Below are 17,406 nucleotides of genomic sequence, written 5' to 3'. Positions count from 1 at the left end.
GTTTTCAGAGCGTAGGTCTGAGAAAGACCAGTGTGCTCCAAAATCAAGACAATTACAAGAGCTAGGCATTTGGTTGACACTGACAAATATATCTGTTACTCAACCCAACCAAGGAAGAAGAAATACAATTAAAGCTTACTCTGTAGGCACTGCTTACAGAACATTGTATTTTATACTTTGTTTCCTACAACAGAGTACTAGGTCTACTCTAAAAAATTTAATTATGAGTGTGATGGGCCGAGCAGTTAAGGAACAGCCAGGCACCGGTTCAAAGTCAAAAATAATTGTTTTATTTAACCCAAAACAAAACTTGGGTAAATAATAGAAAAAATGACAAAATTTGGGCCCATAAAAGAGGTCAAAGTAACAGACATCAACTCAGACTAACTCAAAAAACAGACCTCCCAAACAGAGACAAAAGGGGACTTAAATACTGGCTGATCAGGCCACATACAAAACACAAAGGGGAAAATACACAGAAACCTAACTGAAACTAACATAGCAAATCCCATTCCCCCCCTCTGGATGATGAGTAATGGTGTGAACCAATTTGCAGTCTCAGCTGGCTTGCTCCACCCCTTCTCCACCTCTCTGCTCTCCTAAGGATTGGGCAGCCAGCACTTAAACTCAGAAACAAAACAAAGATTAAATCAAGCAAAACACAACAATATAAACTAAAATGTGCGCACTTATTCTAGAATACACTGTGATGTGTTGTTTTCTAAACAAAACCAGTTATTCTGTAAATTAAATCCTAAACTTAAAGAAATCCAAATATAAGTGAAATGAACTTATTGCGTGTGGTGAGAGTGAATATTACCACATTTGTGTGGCTGTAACTGCAGCCATCACAATGAGAATAAAGTTATAATATTGTGAGAATAAACTTGCAGTAAGTAATAAAATTATGAGAATAAAGCTAATATAATACAAGAATATAATTGTAGTATTAAGAACCATAGTATTAATAAAATATTATTAATATTTATTATTTATTTATTATTAATAAGGTTAATTATTATTAATTATTTAATTATTAAATAGTATTAATAAAATAGTCATAAATGTACACAGAATAATATAATAAAGTTGTAGTACTATGAGAAAAATAACATAATATTACGAGCCTAAAGTTGGAATAATACAAGGATAAAGTCATAGTATTACAACTAAATTCTTGAAATATCATTTTCTTTTTGAAATACTATGAGTTATTCTCATATTATCCTGACTTTATTCCATAATACCACTTGTATTATTTTGACTTTAATCTGGTAATGACTTTATTCTCATATTCTTTCGGCTTTATTCTTGTGCTACTTTGACTTTATTCCCAGAATATTATGAATTTATTCTTGTAACACTATGACTTCATTCTTATAGTGCTTTCACTTTATTCTCATACGAGTTTATTCTCATATTGTGACTTCTTGTCATTTAATGACAGTTTTCTTTTATTTTGTTCTTAGTATGGCCCTCATAGTTCATTAGTTTCCTGCTGTATTGTGTAAAATCGTATCCATCCATAAGTATCCATGCCAAGTATGAAATACTATGAAAATTTGACATGAAAAATGTTAAGACACTTTGTAAAGGGCATCTAATATCTCAAGTAAAATGAGTAATTTTTCAAACTAGAGCTGCATCTGCTTTTCCCCTCATAGGTTCCTTTCTTTGGGAAAAGACTCCATCACACCTGTCCCTGCCTGCCCAACCTGTCCTGTGTTGCCATTGGCCAGGGAAAAGCCAAATGCCTCTCACCTTATGAGTATCCAGAATATTTCTTCTGAAGATCAAAAGACCTTGCCTTGTACATCTTTACTGTATGACTTTGTGTTGCCATGAAAACCACCTTCCACTGTTTTTCCATCCTTCCATTTTCTTCCGCTTATCTGGAAGAAAATGGAAGGGGGTAGCAGCTTAAGAAGGGATTTAAAGACTTCCCTTTCTCCTGCCACTTTGCCCAGCTCCTCCGTGGAATCGGAAGTCTTTCCCAGGCCAGCCGTAAACACAGTCCCACCAGAGTGTCCTAGGTCTTCCTCTAGGCCTCCTCCACTGTTTTTGTATTACCGTATATAAATAGAGGTGTTGATTCTTCTGGAAGTACAGCGTTTCGACAAGACTTTACAGCTGTTATTTTCGTTTTTCTATCTTTACTGCCTGATCTTTCTCTCTTTTACCATTCTCTTTACATGTTTGTGGGTTTAATGTGACGAAAGTAGAAAAAAGCTCAAAGTGTGTACCTTTACAAATGGATGTGTAAACAAGCTATCTTCATAAAACCAGATGCTCTGAAGGACTTTAGGCAAACCTTTTTGCTCCCACTCATAAAGGCATGAACAAAAAACATTATTCTGTTAAAATTACATGACACGCTAAGTAAATGAGCACCTCTCTGACCATGCCGTGTATAAAGAAAAACCCTGTGGGCGTTTTAATTGGTGTCTGAAGCTGAATAATGATCTGACCTTAAAAGCAGATGGCCTCTCGCTAGAAATAGTCATGTCGAAATTATTCATTGATGTGTAGTGCTCTGAAGCATTTCGTTTCTCAAGGTGAACATAAAAATTACATTTCTTTCAATTTCAGTTTGAAGTGAAAACTCATTCAATTCAACACCATACAGACCCATTCAGTAGATTAGAATTGAAAAGTCCATTCATGTCAAGAACTTTATCACAAAGCAAAACCCTATCTAGATTAAATACACTGATTTTTGTTTGAAAGACTTTATCTCTTTAATTGAGATGATATTCTACTTATAGCTCATGGCAACATAACATTTAAAATTAGAATATTACATCAGACCAATAAAAGAATATTTTTAAAACAAAAATGCAGCTTTAGTGAAAAGTGTTTAATGGTTGTCAATTTTCAAAAACTACTTTTAATCTGACAAATGAGCTTCACTGAAATGCACATTGTAATTTAATTAAGATGACTGTGCTAAAAATAAAAATCTTCTGCAGCAACAACTGATGTGAAGTCTTATTGAACATTTACTACGATTTTAGTAAACTACTTTGAAAATGCAAATGAGGAAAGGGCATTGGTAATATATTGTTTTTGTTAGACTCATCGTCTTTGTTCCTAGGTTGTCAGTTTCTAACGCTCAGGGAGTTCTGTCACATTTAATGAGAGCACCTGAGCGTCAATTACTGATGAGAAGGAGGTATCCAATGTGTCAATATGTCACACAGAGGGAACCTGACCAAGTGTCCATATATGATGAGTAGGCAATGAGAATGTGTTGCAATCTATCAAACACAGTTAAAGAAAGAAACTAGAACATTTCTGAAGAAATTTAAACGGGGCCTACCAAAGTTATATTTACCACTCTTTGACAGCGCACTCGACCATTTTTCTTTTGTATACTGTATTGTTAAATCTCTCTGCCATAAAAGTTTAATATTTGACGATTCACTACTCAAATTATAACTTAACACGTTATGAAATTGAGAGGCTGTGTGTCAATCACGCGGCATCCTAATATAGTTCAATGTATCATTTTCTACAGTGTTTTAAAATTGTGAGGTAACACAATCTGTAGATATTTCCAAAAATTCACTCTACCTTCAAATCAAATGTCTGAGTAAGTTTGTTGTAGGACATGAATTGCCCATACTTATACAAATCACCAGTGGTGCATATGTCACGTGAATGCCACTGCCTCCAAAACACAGGTGTTTTACCAATACACAAATATCACTTTCAATACTTAACCATATCATCTATAGCATATCTAGCAGCAACTTGAGCTGTTGCTTCCCTTACAGTGCTCACTTAAATTCATTTGGAGAAATAGTCCACAAAAACAAGGATATATGCATTTCCCCTTTGAGTGCGGGGTAGTGGGCCAATGTACTCCACACCCGTGTACTCCCATGGTCCATGGCTGTGGTTGGATTGGGACCATAAAACCTACTGGTTTTCCCTGAGTTGGCTTAGTGGTTTGGCATGAACAACATGACACCACATATTTTTTTACATCAGAGTTCATGTTTGGCCAGAAGAATCTGAGACGCAAGCGTGCCAGAGTTTTTGCAATGCCCAGATGTCCGGCTGTAGGATGATCATGGTAATACAAAATAAAAAATAAAAATAAAATATAACATGCTGTCAATATAAAAAGCACCTTAGAGCAGTCCTTGCAAAGATTTAAAAAAAATGCAGATACAGTATGTATATGTAAATATATGTACAGCAAGTGTGCCACAGTGCAGTTGTGCAAAATTGGACTGATTAGTGCAGAACAATGATTTAGCTTTTATTGTACAGTGAGATGGCATGTGGCAGGAAGGATTTCCTGTATCTGTCCCTACGACAGCGGAGCTGGAGCAGCCTATGTGAGAAGGTGCTCCGCTGTCTGTCCACTATGTGGTGGAGAGTAGATGCTGCTCGAAAGTTGGTGATGCGACAACAATATCATCCAGATACACTGCACATGACTTATAAATCAGGCCAGCCAGAACATTGTTCATAAGTCGTTGAAAAGTTGCAGGGGCATTACATAGGCCGAAAGGAAGGACTTTGAATTGAAACAGACCACAATGAGTGATGAAAGCAGTCTTTGGTTTAGCCTGTTCAGCAATGGGGACCTGCCAATAACTTCGAGCAAGGTATAATGTTGTCAGAAACTTTCCTCTTGATAAAAAGTCCAATGATTCATCCACTCGGGGGGGGTGGGTAAGAGTCTTTCACAGTCAGCTGATTTAGACCCCGGAAGTCAACACAAAACCGTGGTTCACGGGGGGGGGGGGGTTGTTCACAATGACTACAGGAGATGCCCATGGTCCAGATGCAGGTTCAATGCTGTTATCCTTTAGTATCTTTTGTACTTGTTCTTCAATGATTTGCTTTTTAGCTGGGGAGGTGTGGTAAGGTGGTAGGTTAACTGGCTTTGCATCCCCAGTGACGATGACATGTTCTGCCAGAGAAGTGCGACCTAGGTGACCATCAAACAGATCACTGAAGTTATCTAGCAACTTTAACAGTCCTCCTTTTTCCGCAGAATTTAAGTTAGCGTCTTCAACTTTTTCCTTAAGTGAAACCTGTGGAGTGTTCTGCAGAGTCATTGTTCCACACTCAAGATCAGCCTCCACAAAGTCATTTTCACAGGGTTCATCCAGAAATGGGGGATTGTCATCCATAATTACTGTTCTGGTTGGGACATGAATTGTTAGCGAAGTGCGAGTCATAAAGTCCATCCCAAGAACTAAGGGGGATGACAGGCCCTGCACTACAGAGAAGCCGTGGCGCATACTTCTGACATCATTAGAAATACTAGAGTATCTTAAAGAGACACTACACAATTACAGCTGTTACAATCTCCATAGGTCCCTCTGCCTCAGGAAAGGCTAGAACATTTTAAAAGACTAAAAGGTAAATTTTACAAAAGTAAAAATCAGACGTTTACTTCGTTTCAATTCGTTATAAGAAAACACACTCGTCTCTTAGCAACAGCTTAACAACAAATATTGTTATTGTTCAAAAAACATAAACATCATAAGCGCTTTTGAAATACTACTATCTGCTTAGACACAAGAAATTTATAGTAGGTAAGTTTTACAAAAGTTAAAAGCAGATGTTTACTTCGTTTCACTTCGTTTCCCGGAAACGCGCTCATCTCTTAGCAACAGCTTAACAACAAATATTGTTATTGTCCAAAAAACATAGGATTTCTTCCGCTCTTTTGAAATGTCTTAACACATAATTGTTAATAAAACATAAGCGCTTTTGAAATACTACTTATCTGCTTAGACACAAGAAATTTACAGTAGGTAAATTTTACAAAAGTAAAAATCAGATGTTTACTTTGTTTCAATTCGTTATAAGAAAACACACTCATCTCTTAGCAACAGCTTAACAACAAATATTGTTATTCAAAAAACATGGGATTTCTTCCACTCTTTTAAAATGTCTTATTATAATTGTTTATGAAACATAAGCACTTTTGAAATGAAGCCTAGGCATAAATTCAAACTGCCAGACTCTCTTCAGCCTTCCGGCATCATCAATAGCCACGCCTCCGCCTCAGCCAACCAGCACTGGATTGCCGCTCCGCTCCAGCCAATCACCATGCAAGAGCTCCTTCGAAAGGTCAAACAATCTTCTTGGGGAAGACCACCCTGAGCCAGAAAGATGCATTTAGTTCAGTGTCCATGAGATGATATTCAGAAAGGATTTTTTTTATTAATTGATTTTAGTTGCTTCTGGGATAAACACTTTGCATAAAGTCTGTAATGTCTGCCCATGTGCACCAGTCAAGTGTGTGAATTATAACCTGTCAAAATGACCGACGGGCTACAAATTTTATTTTATAAAAAAATAACCAGTCAAATACGGACAATATTCCTTTAAAGTGACCTCTGAATGCAAGCCCCTTTTGAGTGGTGAATAGGAAAGACTAAGAATACCAATAATGATGTCTGCAAGTAAATATCCGTAGAGCCTCTGTACCACTGTGACAAACTCAATCTGCAGTTTCATGCAGAAACAAACGCTTCTGGGTGGGTGTTTAGTTTTTGCATTTAGAAAATATGAAAATATTTGAAATGCAGGCAGGTCAAAAAAAGAGCATATCTACTCCTGTGAGCAGGCATGTGGAAATTGCAGCAGGAATGAAAGGACTGCGGTTCAATCCTTTGCTCACTAAAGCAAGTAACACTTTTACATGTGAAAGGCTTAAAAAGCGTGCAGTTTGTGTTAGTTAATGCCACAGTATTTACCGAATCAATAGGCTGCTACTGCCTCAGGAGAAAAGGAGCTAATGATGGTGCGGAATAAAAGGCAGGTACCACACGGCGTGTACCGAAGAAACGTGCAATTACCTGCTGAATGAACATACTACTGAGAACGGTGAATGAGAGGCTTTTTGGAGATTAAACTCACCCCCCTTCGTTTGCCACCTTCAGATTCTGCCTCTTTAGTTTATCTACGGCTTCTGTGCAAAGTTCATCTGCTCCTGTGGGCTCAGTTGGGGCGTGTGGAGAAGGAGCAGAGGACCACCAATTGCACTGCATATCTATCAAATCTACTTCAAATAGTGCATCTTCAATGTCAAATCCAAGACTGTAGCAAGAATTAGTTATGGTTCCAGGCAGTGTTTTTCTGATTATCTTCGCTTTTGTCCCTGTCAGTGCAACACAAGTCTTTTTGATTCTGACCTAAAGGGCTCTGCCCCAAAATCTTGTTTCTTTCCTGCAAACGGCGTTACCCAGTCTTCCTTTTAACAAGTAGTTAGGCTCTAAAACAGAGGTAAAATTACTCTGAACTGAGATCAATAGTAGCCACACAGGCACACCCACTAGAAGGAAACAAATGCATCTAGTATAACACTTTCATTCTATTGGCTGAGAGGTTGCCAGGCGACAGTGATCTTTTGTTCCAAGCACCAGCAGAAAATGTTTTGTAAGCAAGCAGAGAGGTTTGCAAGAGGAGATTTGATCCAAGCATAGACAAGTTTTGAGCCTGAGGAGAAACGTTTGAGAAAGAACAGTGAATATTTGAAAGAGAGCAAAAGTTTTGAGTACAAGCATGATAAGTTTTGAGAAGACAGACATGAAGTCCTGCTTTCAAACTGAAAATGTGTGCTCTTGAATTATGGTAGAAAAATTCCCCCATATGTCAGCATATTAGGGCCATTGTATATGGAGCCCTCTAGGGGACATGGACATTTTTTCTTCTTTTACATTACCTTGCAATGCTTTTGCGTTACCTCGCAAAAGGTTTTGAGTTTTCTCATAATGATGTACTGATTAGTTAAAGAGCAAAAGTGTTGCGAGGGAACTCAAAAGAAGATTTTTTTTTCTCATGTCCCCTACAGGGCTTTGTAATTGTAGATAGAAATAAAGGAAGACTAAATTTCTCCCCAAAGATTCAGAAAGTTTTAGATTGATAGAAACCATGGAAATTTCTATGTTTGAAAAGTCGAACATTTTAATTCCTTGTTTTTTGTTGAATTTCCAAACTCTGTGGAAAATCTGTATTTTTGAAAAATCTGTGTTGGTGTGAAAACGGACTGAACATTGTTTATAAATGATACAAATTGCTCTTGGTTTTCAATTAAAAGTTCACAAAACACTGAACAGTTGAAGAAATTAGACTTGGGGTGAATATTCAACCAATCAGAAATGTGGGCCACAGTCAAAGCTCCTAATCTTAGGGAGATGATAAACTGAAAGTATCATTACCCTCCCAGGTTTGTTCTGTAACTCAGATTTCTCCTCTTAATCTTCTATTTTAGCCCTAGTCGCTGTAGCAACAATAACAGTTGTTGAAGACAAACAGACCTTGATTCCTAGGAATTTCTCTCAAGTTTTTTGGCCCCGAAAAAAGGGCCTTTATCCTTTCTCCATGTACTGGAGACTCACATCTCATGAGTCTCCAGCACATGGAGAATTTTATGGCTAAAATTGTCATGGCGATTTTAGTGGTAAATCCACACAAAATCAAGCTCATTCTTAAAAATAGAACATAGTAAATTAATCAATACATTCTTGGAATCAAGATGCATCTAAGTTGGCATGTCAATAGAAATTAAAGCTAAATAGTTTAATAATTACCCCTTATTTCAATATTTCTTTTTAGTATTTTTCATTTATGAATGATTTAGGGACAGTCAGCTGATGAACGAATAAAGACCATACAATATACAGAAACTGTTCAGAACGACTTCAAACACAGTTGACAACAGAGCCCAAGAATTGTATATTTTCTATTTATTTGCTAGGAAATGCAAAGTTGTTTTCAAAGCACCAAATTGTTCAGAGTCCCAGACACATCCATGGAAAAAGGGACGCTGACTGGAGTGTGTATCCGATTGCAACCAGTGTAAATCAACCAGTCTCTTGATGCAACTGATGAAAGAGTTTGCTAAGTATTTTCAAAGCGAGTTTGAAAACTTTGCTCTACACAAAGATTAGATGACGGAATATACAACATATTTAAACTAACAGCTTGAAATAAGGTTAGAAAAAAATGGTGACAGGGATTTACAGTATTTACAGCAGTTATTGGTATTGCATTCATTCACAAAAAAACGAGCTCTACATCTTATGTTGGGTATTCAAATGTAAAATAAAACCTGTCACAGATGACAAAGTTGGCGCCACAGAGCTGCCCTCAAGTTGTAGCAGATAGCTTTTTAAAACTATCTTAAAAACTCTGTAGATTTGTATTAACCGCTGAAAAAATTAATATTGCTTGTTCCTCTACTTTCAAAAACATTACAAAGTCCACAAGGGACAGAAAAGAAAAAATAAATAACATTAAATTACAACTGTTAGCATCTCCTAGGCTCTCGAGAAGTTGGCTCAATGACTTGAAACAAGTCCCATGACTTGTTTCAAGTCATGGGAAATCATTTCAGAATGTAGCCAAAAGACAGTGGCATGTGTTGCTGTGGAGCAAATCAAAATCCAGCCAAGGAACACTTGTCCTGAAACATCACCTAGTCTACATGCAGAAAATTCTAATTAACTCATGGTGTCCTTCGACATAATGTTGCGTCATACAGGTCCTTTGTTGCTACCTTCATTGCTAAGCTGAATTTTAAAGTTAAAGTGTAGAGTTAGTATACAGTATAATAAACGTTTTAGGATTAATATGAGTAAAAGGTTTGTCCAGAAATAAAAATGTATAAAAACTAAAAGTGAGTTTGCCTTCCCCATCATTTTCACAGTCCATCCTTTCCTGTGTTTAGGGCATATTGAGAACACGTTCTATAACAGCTAAGCTACACACACAAGAACTGCTGGGTTATTTTTTTTATTATTCAGATGTTGGTTTTATGCTGCTGGGACAAAACTTGAGTAGTTTTTTAAAATCAAACATCAGGCAAAAAACTCCAAAAACCCACTGTTTGTGTTGGCAAAGAGAGCAGAATGAACAGCATCATTCTTCACCATTTTGTACATTTTGAACGACCTAATGAGATGTCACCGAGCTTCTTCTCCAGCATGAAATAAAAAATGTTAAGATGGTAAAGTTACATGGTATAATAATATTAATTTCAGTTGGTTGGCGGGTTATTGACACGCCAACCAACTGTGTGGTTGGTGTGTCGCACTAGAGATCTAGTTTGTTTCCTTAAGCTAACATTAACCTTTTAGCTGCTAAGTAGTTGCTGCAAGCTAATGTAGCTAAGTACAAGATTCATACTTTGATTGAGAACCAAGTCAGTATATAGAAGCAAAATGTTAATGTCATTTTTTAATTCTGTTATTTCATTTGGTCAGATTGTGACCTATTCTTGGTTTTGTTTATTAATTTTGTTATCCATAGACTGTGGGGCAATTTGCTTCATTTAATAATTCTTACCTAGATGTTGTGACTATCATTCATATTATACCTCTTACCACTTCCATTTTGCATGTAAAGAAATTTCAAGCCAAGGTGCTTAAACAGTCAGATTTTGTTATAGTGACAAACAAAATAAAATTGATTTGTAAAAATTGTGAGAATACCGACTCTGGCAAACAATAATTCACAATGTAAAAACTAGCATCTTCTTCAGAGCTTTCGATTAGTCCTAAAAGTAAAAGGTTTTTAAGGAACCTGAACTTAATTTGTGTGCTTGTGATTCTAAATTTAAGGGTGTTTTCATACCAGTTAAGACGAACTTCATCTAAGACAAACTATGGTTCTTTCCACCCTGTGGAGTTTGTCTGGGTAGATGTGAACATATTGTTGACAATGAAACAACTGTACCAGGACTGTTTTGGAGGAGGCGCTCTCAGTACTGTTTCAAATGAACTCCAGAACAGTTAATTTATGGTCTGAATGTGATCCGATCTCAATGCAACACGGATATCAGGTGTACACTGCAAATTTGAGTCAAACAGCTTCCCATAGCCAGGTTTGAGCTGCACACTGTGTGTGATGTGTAAGAGTAATAAAAATTGGCTAAACATTTTTTTTCATAAAGCATAGAACTGTATGCAATTTTCAAGATGTCTTCTCAAAATTATTTTGTAGACAGGGTTGGATTTACAAGGATGTGGGCCCTGGGCTGGAGCCAGTTTTGGTGATCTATTCACAACAGAAAAATTGTTTCACTAATGCAAATTACAGAACTTTAATACATAGTCCTACAAATGAGCAGGTTTGGATTGATGCATGGTCGGTTTAATACATCCCCTGCCAATATTTTCATGCTGTTTCCAAAGAAATCTACTAAATTCCCTTTTCAAACACTTGAATATTGTTTATATTAATAAAAACTCCAAAAACATCAGTACAACTCTCCTGGTAGCAGTTTGTGAGTTTTGTATCAAGTGCAATGTTTGCAAAGCATGTATTTTTTAAAAAGAAAAATCTTTGGGCTGCCCCCAAAAAATCAGGGCCTTGATTTTTCTGAAATACCCAGAAACACACTACTGATATGATTAAATTATCTGTATTCTCTATAACCTCAGCACACAGAATATGCTTCCTGTGTTTACATTTCAGACACAACTGACCAATATTCAGACTGGTTCTCACTTTTCACTTTCACGGAGAAACTGAACAAAAGGAGAAAGTCACAAGCAAAGAAACTCAACTGATTTGGACAAAACTTAAGAAAATAAGTGAGAAAAAGCCCTAAAATATGTAGAATGGTGAAATCTGAACCTGACCAGTTGGACATTTGTAAAAATGTCACATCGGTGAAAAAACAAAAGGAAACATTTTCAAACTTTTTCACTGTTAGAATCCACTATTTTGACAAAAGTCTCAAATAACTGGAGTTATCAAACCTGGATTGGACTTTTCTACACTGATCAGATTCTTTCAAGTGCATTTTGTAAACATTAACAAAAAATTGTGGTTTTCCCATAAAGTTGTCACACTCCTGTTATGTACCTATTTCATATTAATAACATGGTGTCATAATTACAAACCGTTTCTTTTTAACTTGGGAGTAAAAAGACAGCTTACCGACATGAACCTTATTTATCTGAGAGAATTTTTAAGCATGTTCAAAACTTGTAGAATTAAATTTATTTGCATTTTACGTATGAAACTTATAGACTTTAGATTAAAATCTTCCCAAATAAAATGTATACAGACCACTTTGATTAGTTAAACCCTACCAGTTTGTTTTTATCAGTGTAAGCTGGTTAAATAACCCAAACAAAGTCCCTGTTTGAGCAAACTTACACACATCCGGTTCATTTTGAGTCAGCAGTTTTTACAGTGCATAAATGTCAGTCTTTGGCTGTATATTTGGGGAGCGGGGCCTAGAGGGTTCATATGATGCAGTATGGCTCCATGGGTGTCTGTGTTCCCAGGCAGCAGGAAAAGCAGGCTCTGAGTCTAACCCGCAGCTCCTTATTGAACATGAAGCTGATGATGGGGTTGGCCCCCGCCTGGGCGAAGCTCATCCACACCGCGGCTGTCAGGTGGAGCTCCGGGATGGGAGCCCCGCGCACGAATATCCTCAAGTAGCATGCGCTAATGTAAGGCGCCCACAGAACGAGGAAGGCCAGCGTGATCAGGAAGTACATCTTCCCGATGCGCTTCTCCGTCTTAAACTCGTCCAGCACCAGCAGCCTCCTATTGCCAGGGTGCGACGCCTGCCGGATGCCCACCAGCGTGGGCGGCGTCGGCCCACGCCCGAAGCCAGCGATCCAATTGGCTGCAGCTTGCCCGGTGGCTCCGGGCCCATGGAAGGTCCAGTTCTGGCTGATGGCCGGCACCAATTGGGCTGGCTTCATCTTGCGGTGGTCGTAAACGAAGCACAGCATCTTCACGTAAACCACGTGTGTGGTGCCCACGATGACCACGAGCATCAGCATGAAGCCCAGAGTGTCGTTGGACTTGACGTAGCGGTGCTCGAACGTGCACTGCTCCTCCTCGGGCACGAACTTGTAGGTGCCCACGTCGAACACTGGCGGGAAGGCCATGGCCACGGAGAGGGTCCACACCATGCAGATGACCGCCACGCACGTGCACAGGTTCATGCGCTTGGAGTAGAAGCGGTGATGGGCGATCGCCATATAGCGGGTGACGCTGACGCAGAAGAGCAGGAAGGCGACGTGGAAGCAGAAGAGCACCGACATGAAGGCGACAATTTTGCAGCTGAGCGCGCCATACGGCCAATCGGAACCGGCTCCGATAGACGCCATCACAAAGGGGAAGCAGACGGCCGAGCGCAGCACGTCGGCCAGACACAGGTCCAGCAAGAAGTAGTAGGGAGCCTTGTGCAGTGAACTGTCCTTCAGCAGCAGCAGAGACAGCGACGCGTTGCCCAGCAGACTCGCGCCCATGATGAGCCCCAGGGAGGCCAGCTTGACCGCAGAGGCCGTGGATGCATAGCTGTGGAAGGACGCGCTGCTCTCCCCGAACTCTGTTGTGTTCGCCATGAATGTTGCGTATCTCCCGCATCAAATCATCGCTCCTGCTCGCCCCCACCCAAAAGGGTTTGAGTGGAAATCATAAATAATAATAACAATAATAATAATATAAACCTACTCCTAAATAGAATCCATCTCGATGTGCTGTAATCCGAACCTAAAAATCAAACGCCAATTTCTTCTTCCTCCTCTTTTTATCCCTCATCTCAGAAGCGTCCGGTGTAAGAAGAAAAAGCCCAATTTTCCCTTCCGTCACTCATCGCCATGGAGCAGAAGCGGCCTGCCTGCGCCGGGATTATTATTATAGCCTACACCATTTTCAGAGGGCGTCCACACAGCCAGGCGACAATCTGCTCAGAAAGCGCATCCCAGCTTCCCTCCACCCAATGGCGTCGGAGCTCAGAGGTTCGCCTCTCGTGCAGCGTCCTAAACCTGCTGCTCGAATCACGAATGAACTGCAAATGTTTCTGTGTTGCTTCATTTTCCTGCTGCAATCAAGGAGACGTAGTAGAAGCGAAGGGAGGGAGGAGAGGGTTCTAACGAAGCATCACGCGCGCGCGCAGCGGGATCAGAAGAGCTTGATTTTTCCACAGATTATCTGTCTCATAACACACTGAGACCAGAGGAGAGAGAGAGCATAGCAGCTGACAGTAGATTGAAAAGAAGACAGCATGCATTTATTTCTTACCATCGTTAACGTACAGCCTTTAAAACCACGAAATAAAATCTGAATATTTTTCTAGGAAAACCCTGGTGCTTTGAGCCTTAAGTTTAAGTAATACTGCCCAGATATTTATTTCTATCTACTTGTTCTCAGTCATCCAGAACATGCAAGTCCAAAAAAGGTTTAAAAATAAAACAAGGTAAGTTATGATTTACATAATGCATAACTTGTATCGAGAAACACTGAATCAATGTTCATGAGGGATTTTTTAAAATGGGTTACTCATTAAATCTTGTTTTTAATGCCCTAAATTATTGTAAAGGCGTTGTAAGATCAGTGACACTGATCACAGGAATCTATGAATAAAAATTCAAATTCAAAAATGCTTTATTGATTCCAAAGGGAAATTAAATGTTGTTGTTACTCGTATTAATTCATTTTCTTCATAGAGTTATTGTAGATAACTGATGGCAGGAAAGATCTCTTGTAGCAGTCTGTAGAGTAAATCTTTAAAAGCTTCTGACTGTAGACACTGTTTTCCCAAGACAGTCTCATGAAGAGGGTGACCAGGGTTGTCCATAATTTTCTTGATTCTATGAAGAATCCTTCTTTGCATAATAATCTTCAGAGGTGCCACAGAACAGAACCAGCTTTCGTTATCAGGTTATTGAGCCTTTTTATGTCCCTGGCTCTGATGCCTCTGCCCCAACAGATGATGGCAAAAAACATGACGCTCTCAGCAACAGACTGAGAGAAGATCTGCAGCATCTGATATCATATCATTCAAGCTGCGGACTTGATAGAGCCATGTCCAATCAGCTCCCCAACAGCCAAACAAACTTTCTCCACGCTGCATGGAGACCCACCTTGATGCCATTCTTCTGTGTCAGCGTGGAGAAAACCTCAGCCATCCGCCAGACACACCTGACGGCCACATCCGAACTAATAAAAACCTCTTAAAATGTGACAAACTTAAAACGACATAAAATCACAACTCAATAACTAACATAAGCATCCAATGAAAAGCAGTAAAAAATATGGGGTTCCATTTGTATCAAAAATAAGTAGAAGTCATATGTGTAAATGTTGTTGATCTATGTTGTTGCTATGTGTCTTCGGTTGATGTCTATGGTCTTTATGCTTTATGGATATGTCGATGTTGCTGCATATAGATGTTGCATATGTGGGTGATGCATATATCTACAGTATGTTGCACATGTGTTTACTGCATATAGATGTTGCATATGCCTATTTTGCATATGCATTTGCTGCATTTATAGATATGTCTCTAGCTGCAACGTGGTTATTACTCACCATCATCTTGTCAATTCATCTGCAGTAAAGCAGTGAACCCCTTGCAGTGAACCCCTTGCAGTTGTTTTGTTGATGCTATTGTTTGTTCAAGTAGTTGTCTGAATGTCTTTAACTTCTGTGATTGGTCAATGATGTTGTTCCATACTGTTAGTTCATGTTGTTGGTCCTTGTCCTTGGTCAGTGTTGCTGTTGCCTGTTCTCTTCGCCATTAATAATTTTTGAAGTAGGTCATGTCTGATCAAAGTGTTTATTTGATGTTACAAAAATGTTGGTCTTTCAGTGTCAGTGGTTTCAAAATGCTTAGATTTCTACCTCATATTTTCTTCAGGAATTAATCAGGTCAGCTAAGGAGGTCGAGGGGGTCCTGGTGTTACTACCAGGGGGGTTTGCACCGCTGCTGACAGATCCGAAAAAATCCACCCCACAAGGCCTGGGCAACCAAAACAGTCTCTGTGGTTCTGAGCCTTCTAAGAACATCAGCATCACTAACAGTGTTTAAATATAGATTTATAGAATTGTGTGAGAGGGGCCCAGGTTAATTGGCCAGCTTAAAATCAATCACTGATTATTGGCTATTATTTGCTGTACCGGTAATTATTTATTTATTTAGGCTGTTCAGATAACAGTACTCACTGAAAATATAGTGTTACGTTTGGCGCCGGCACAGCTGGCTGCCTGCAGACGCAGCTCCCGTCGTGTGTGTTTGTCTGTGTACATGTGCTGTAACCGATTAATGATCCGTGCTTGAAGAACCCATGGATCATCAATTGGGCTTTCTACAATGGCTGGATGTGGTTCTGTCAATGTTCTCCATGTTCTTCTGCTACTTTTTCTACTCTGGGTTGCGGAGAACCTCGCCGAACGGAGTAGCGGCATTGTTTGCTCACGTGAACGGCTGATTGCGCTGTGTGGGCCTCTGCTGCTGCCCGGAGACGGGCCTGTGGTCCCGGAGGAGTTACGGAGGAGACAACGGGGCTGCGGGTCTGGAGTTAAACGGAGGTAGAAGAGGAGACGGCGCAGGCCAGCGTTACCGGCGATTATTGTGGGGAACATGAGGTCTTTGGGAAATAAGACAGACGAACTCACGGCGCTGGTCAGGACCCAGAAGGAGTACTGGGAGTGCAGTATCTCTGCTTCACGGAAATCTGGCTGCACTTGCTTATTCCGGACTACAGCGTGGAGGTCCCTGGATTTTCCTTGGTGCGCGGGGACAGGGACTATTCCAAGAGTCGGAAGAAGAGGGGCGGCGGGATTGCACTTTATGTGAGTGAGAGGTGGTGTAATCCCGGTCATGTTAACGTAAAGGAACAGATTTGTAGCCCGGACATTGAACTTCTGGCTGTGGGAATGCGGCCGTGTTATTTACCAAGGGAGTTTACGTCCGCCATTTTGATCGCTGTTTACATTCCCCCATCAGCTGATGCAGCGGTGGCCTGTGATGTCATCAGCTCCGCCACAGCCAAACTCCAGACTCAACACCCGGACCTTGTTATTGTGTCTTGTCTCTTGTCTTGTCTTGTCTCTATGCTGTAACTGCGAAGTAATTTCCCTGCTGGGATGAATAAAGTACTTCTATTCTATTCTATTGTAATCCAACTTTTGTCAAACAGCCCTCAGAAGTCTAACAGCATCGCACAGCACATGAAAAATGGTGTCATTCCAATGTGTTGAATTCATAGCTCTTCTGTAAAATCGCCTACTACAATTTCCTTAAAGCGCTGCATACGCAGGCCTTTTCAAGTTCTTTCACTTCTTGCTCTAAAGCTTGAATAAAACGCAGACGTCTCTGGTGGCTGATAGATGATAAGCGCTAGCATAATGATGAATTATGAATATAGTGCATGAAACTGTTTACATCGATCGCCTACGTAATTTTTAATGGCTTATTGCGTGAATAAGTTTATTCATACCTGATTTTAATTTCCTTATTTAGTGGAAACAATTGTATTTTTTGACATTAGCAGAACATAACAAAAGATCAGATCAAACCAGTTGATTTGATCTTTATAGATCCAGGCTTGAGGACAAATGGGTGGCTTTTCTGTCAGGGTGGTAGGAAACCATAACACTGGTATAATAATTCATAATTCA

At 39.5% G+C, this 17,406-nt stretch overlaps 1 protein-coding gene across 1 annotated transcript; it reads right to left on the bottom strand.

Annotated features, from left to right (window-relative positions):
- Positions 1-10,265: 10,265 nt before the first annotated feature.
- On the bottom strand, positions 10,266-16,038 carry LOC102217226 (probable G-protein coupled receptor 173). The gene has a single exon (XM_023325783.1). It carries the CDS (start codon positions 13,344-13,346, stop codon positions 12,231-12,233), a length of 1,116 nt encoding a protein of 371 aa, XP_023181551.1. The 5' UTR covers positions 13,347-16,038; the 3' UTR covers positions 10,266-12,230.
- Between the last annotated feature and the right edge of the window lie 1,368 nt (positions 16,039-17,406).

Source organism: Xiphophorus maculatus, chromosome 20, assembly GCF_002775205.1.
Source record: "Xiphophorus maculatus strain JP 163 A chromosome 20, X_maculatus-5.0-male, whole genome shotgun sequence".
Taxonomy (NCBI): domain Eukaryota; kingdom Metazoa; phylum Chordata; class Actinopteri; order Cyprinodontiformes; family Poeciliidae; genus Xiphophorus; species Xiphophorus maculatus.
This window is presented reverse-complemented; position numbering and strand designations above follow the sequence as displayed.

What these genes read in the sequence shown, in the direction of transcription:
- LOC102217226 (XM_023325783.1), bottom strand. Translation starts at nt 13,346, where the DNA reads ATGGCGAACACAACAGAGTTCGGGGAGAGCAGCGCGTCCTTCCACAGC.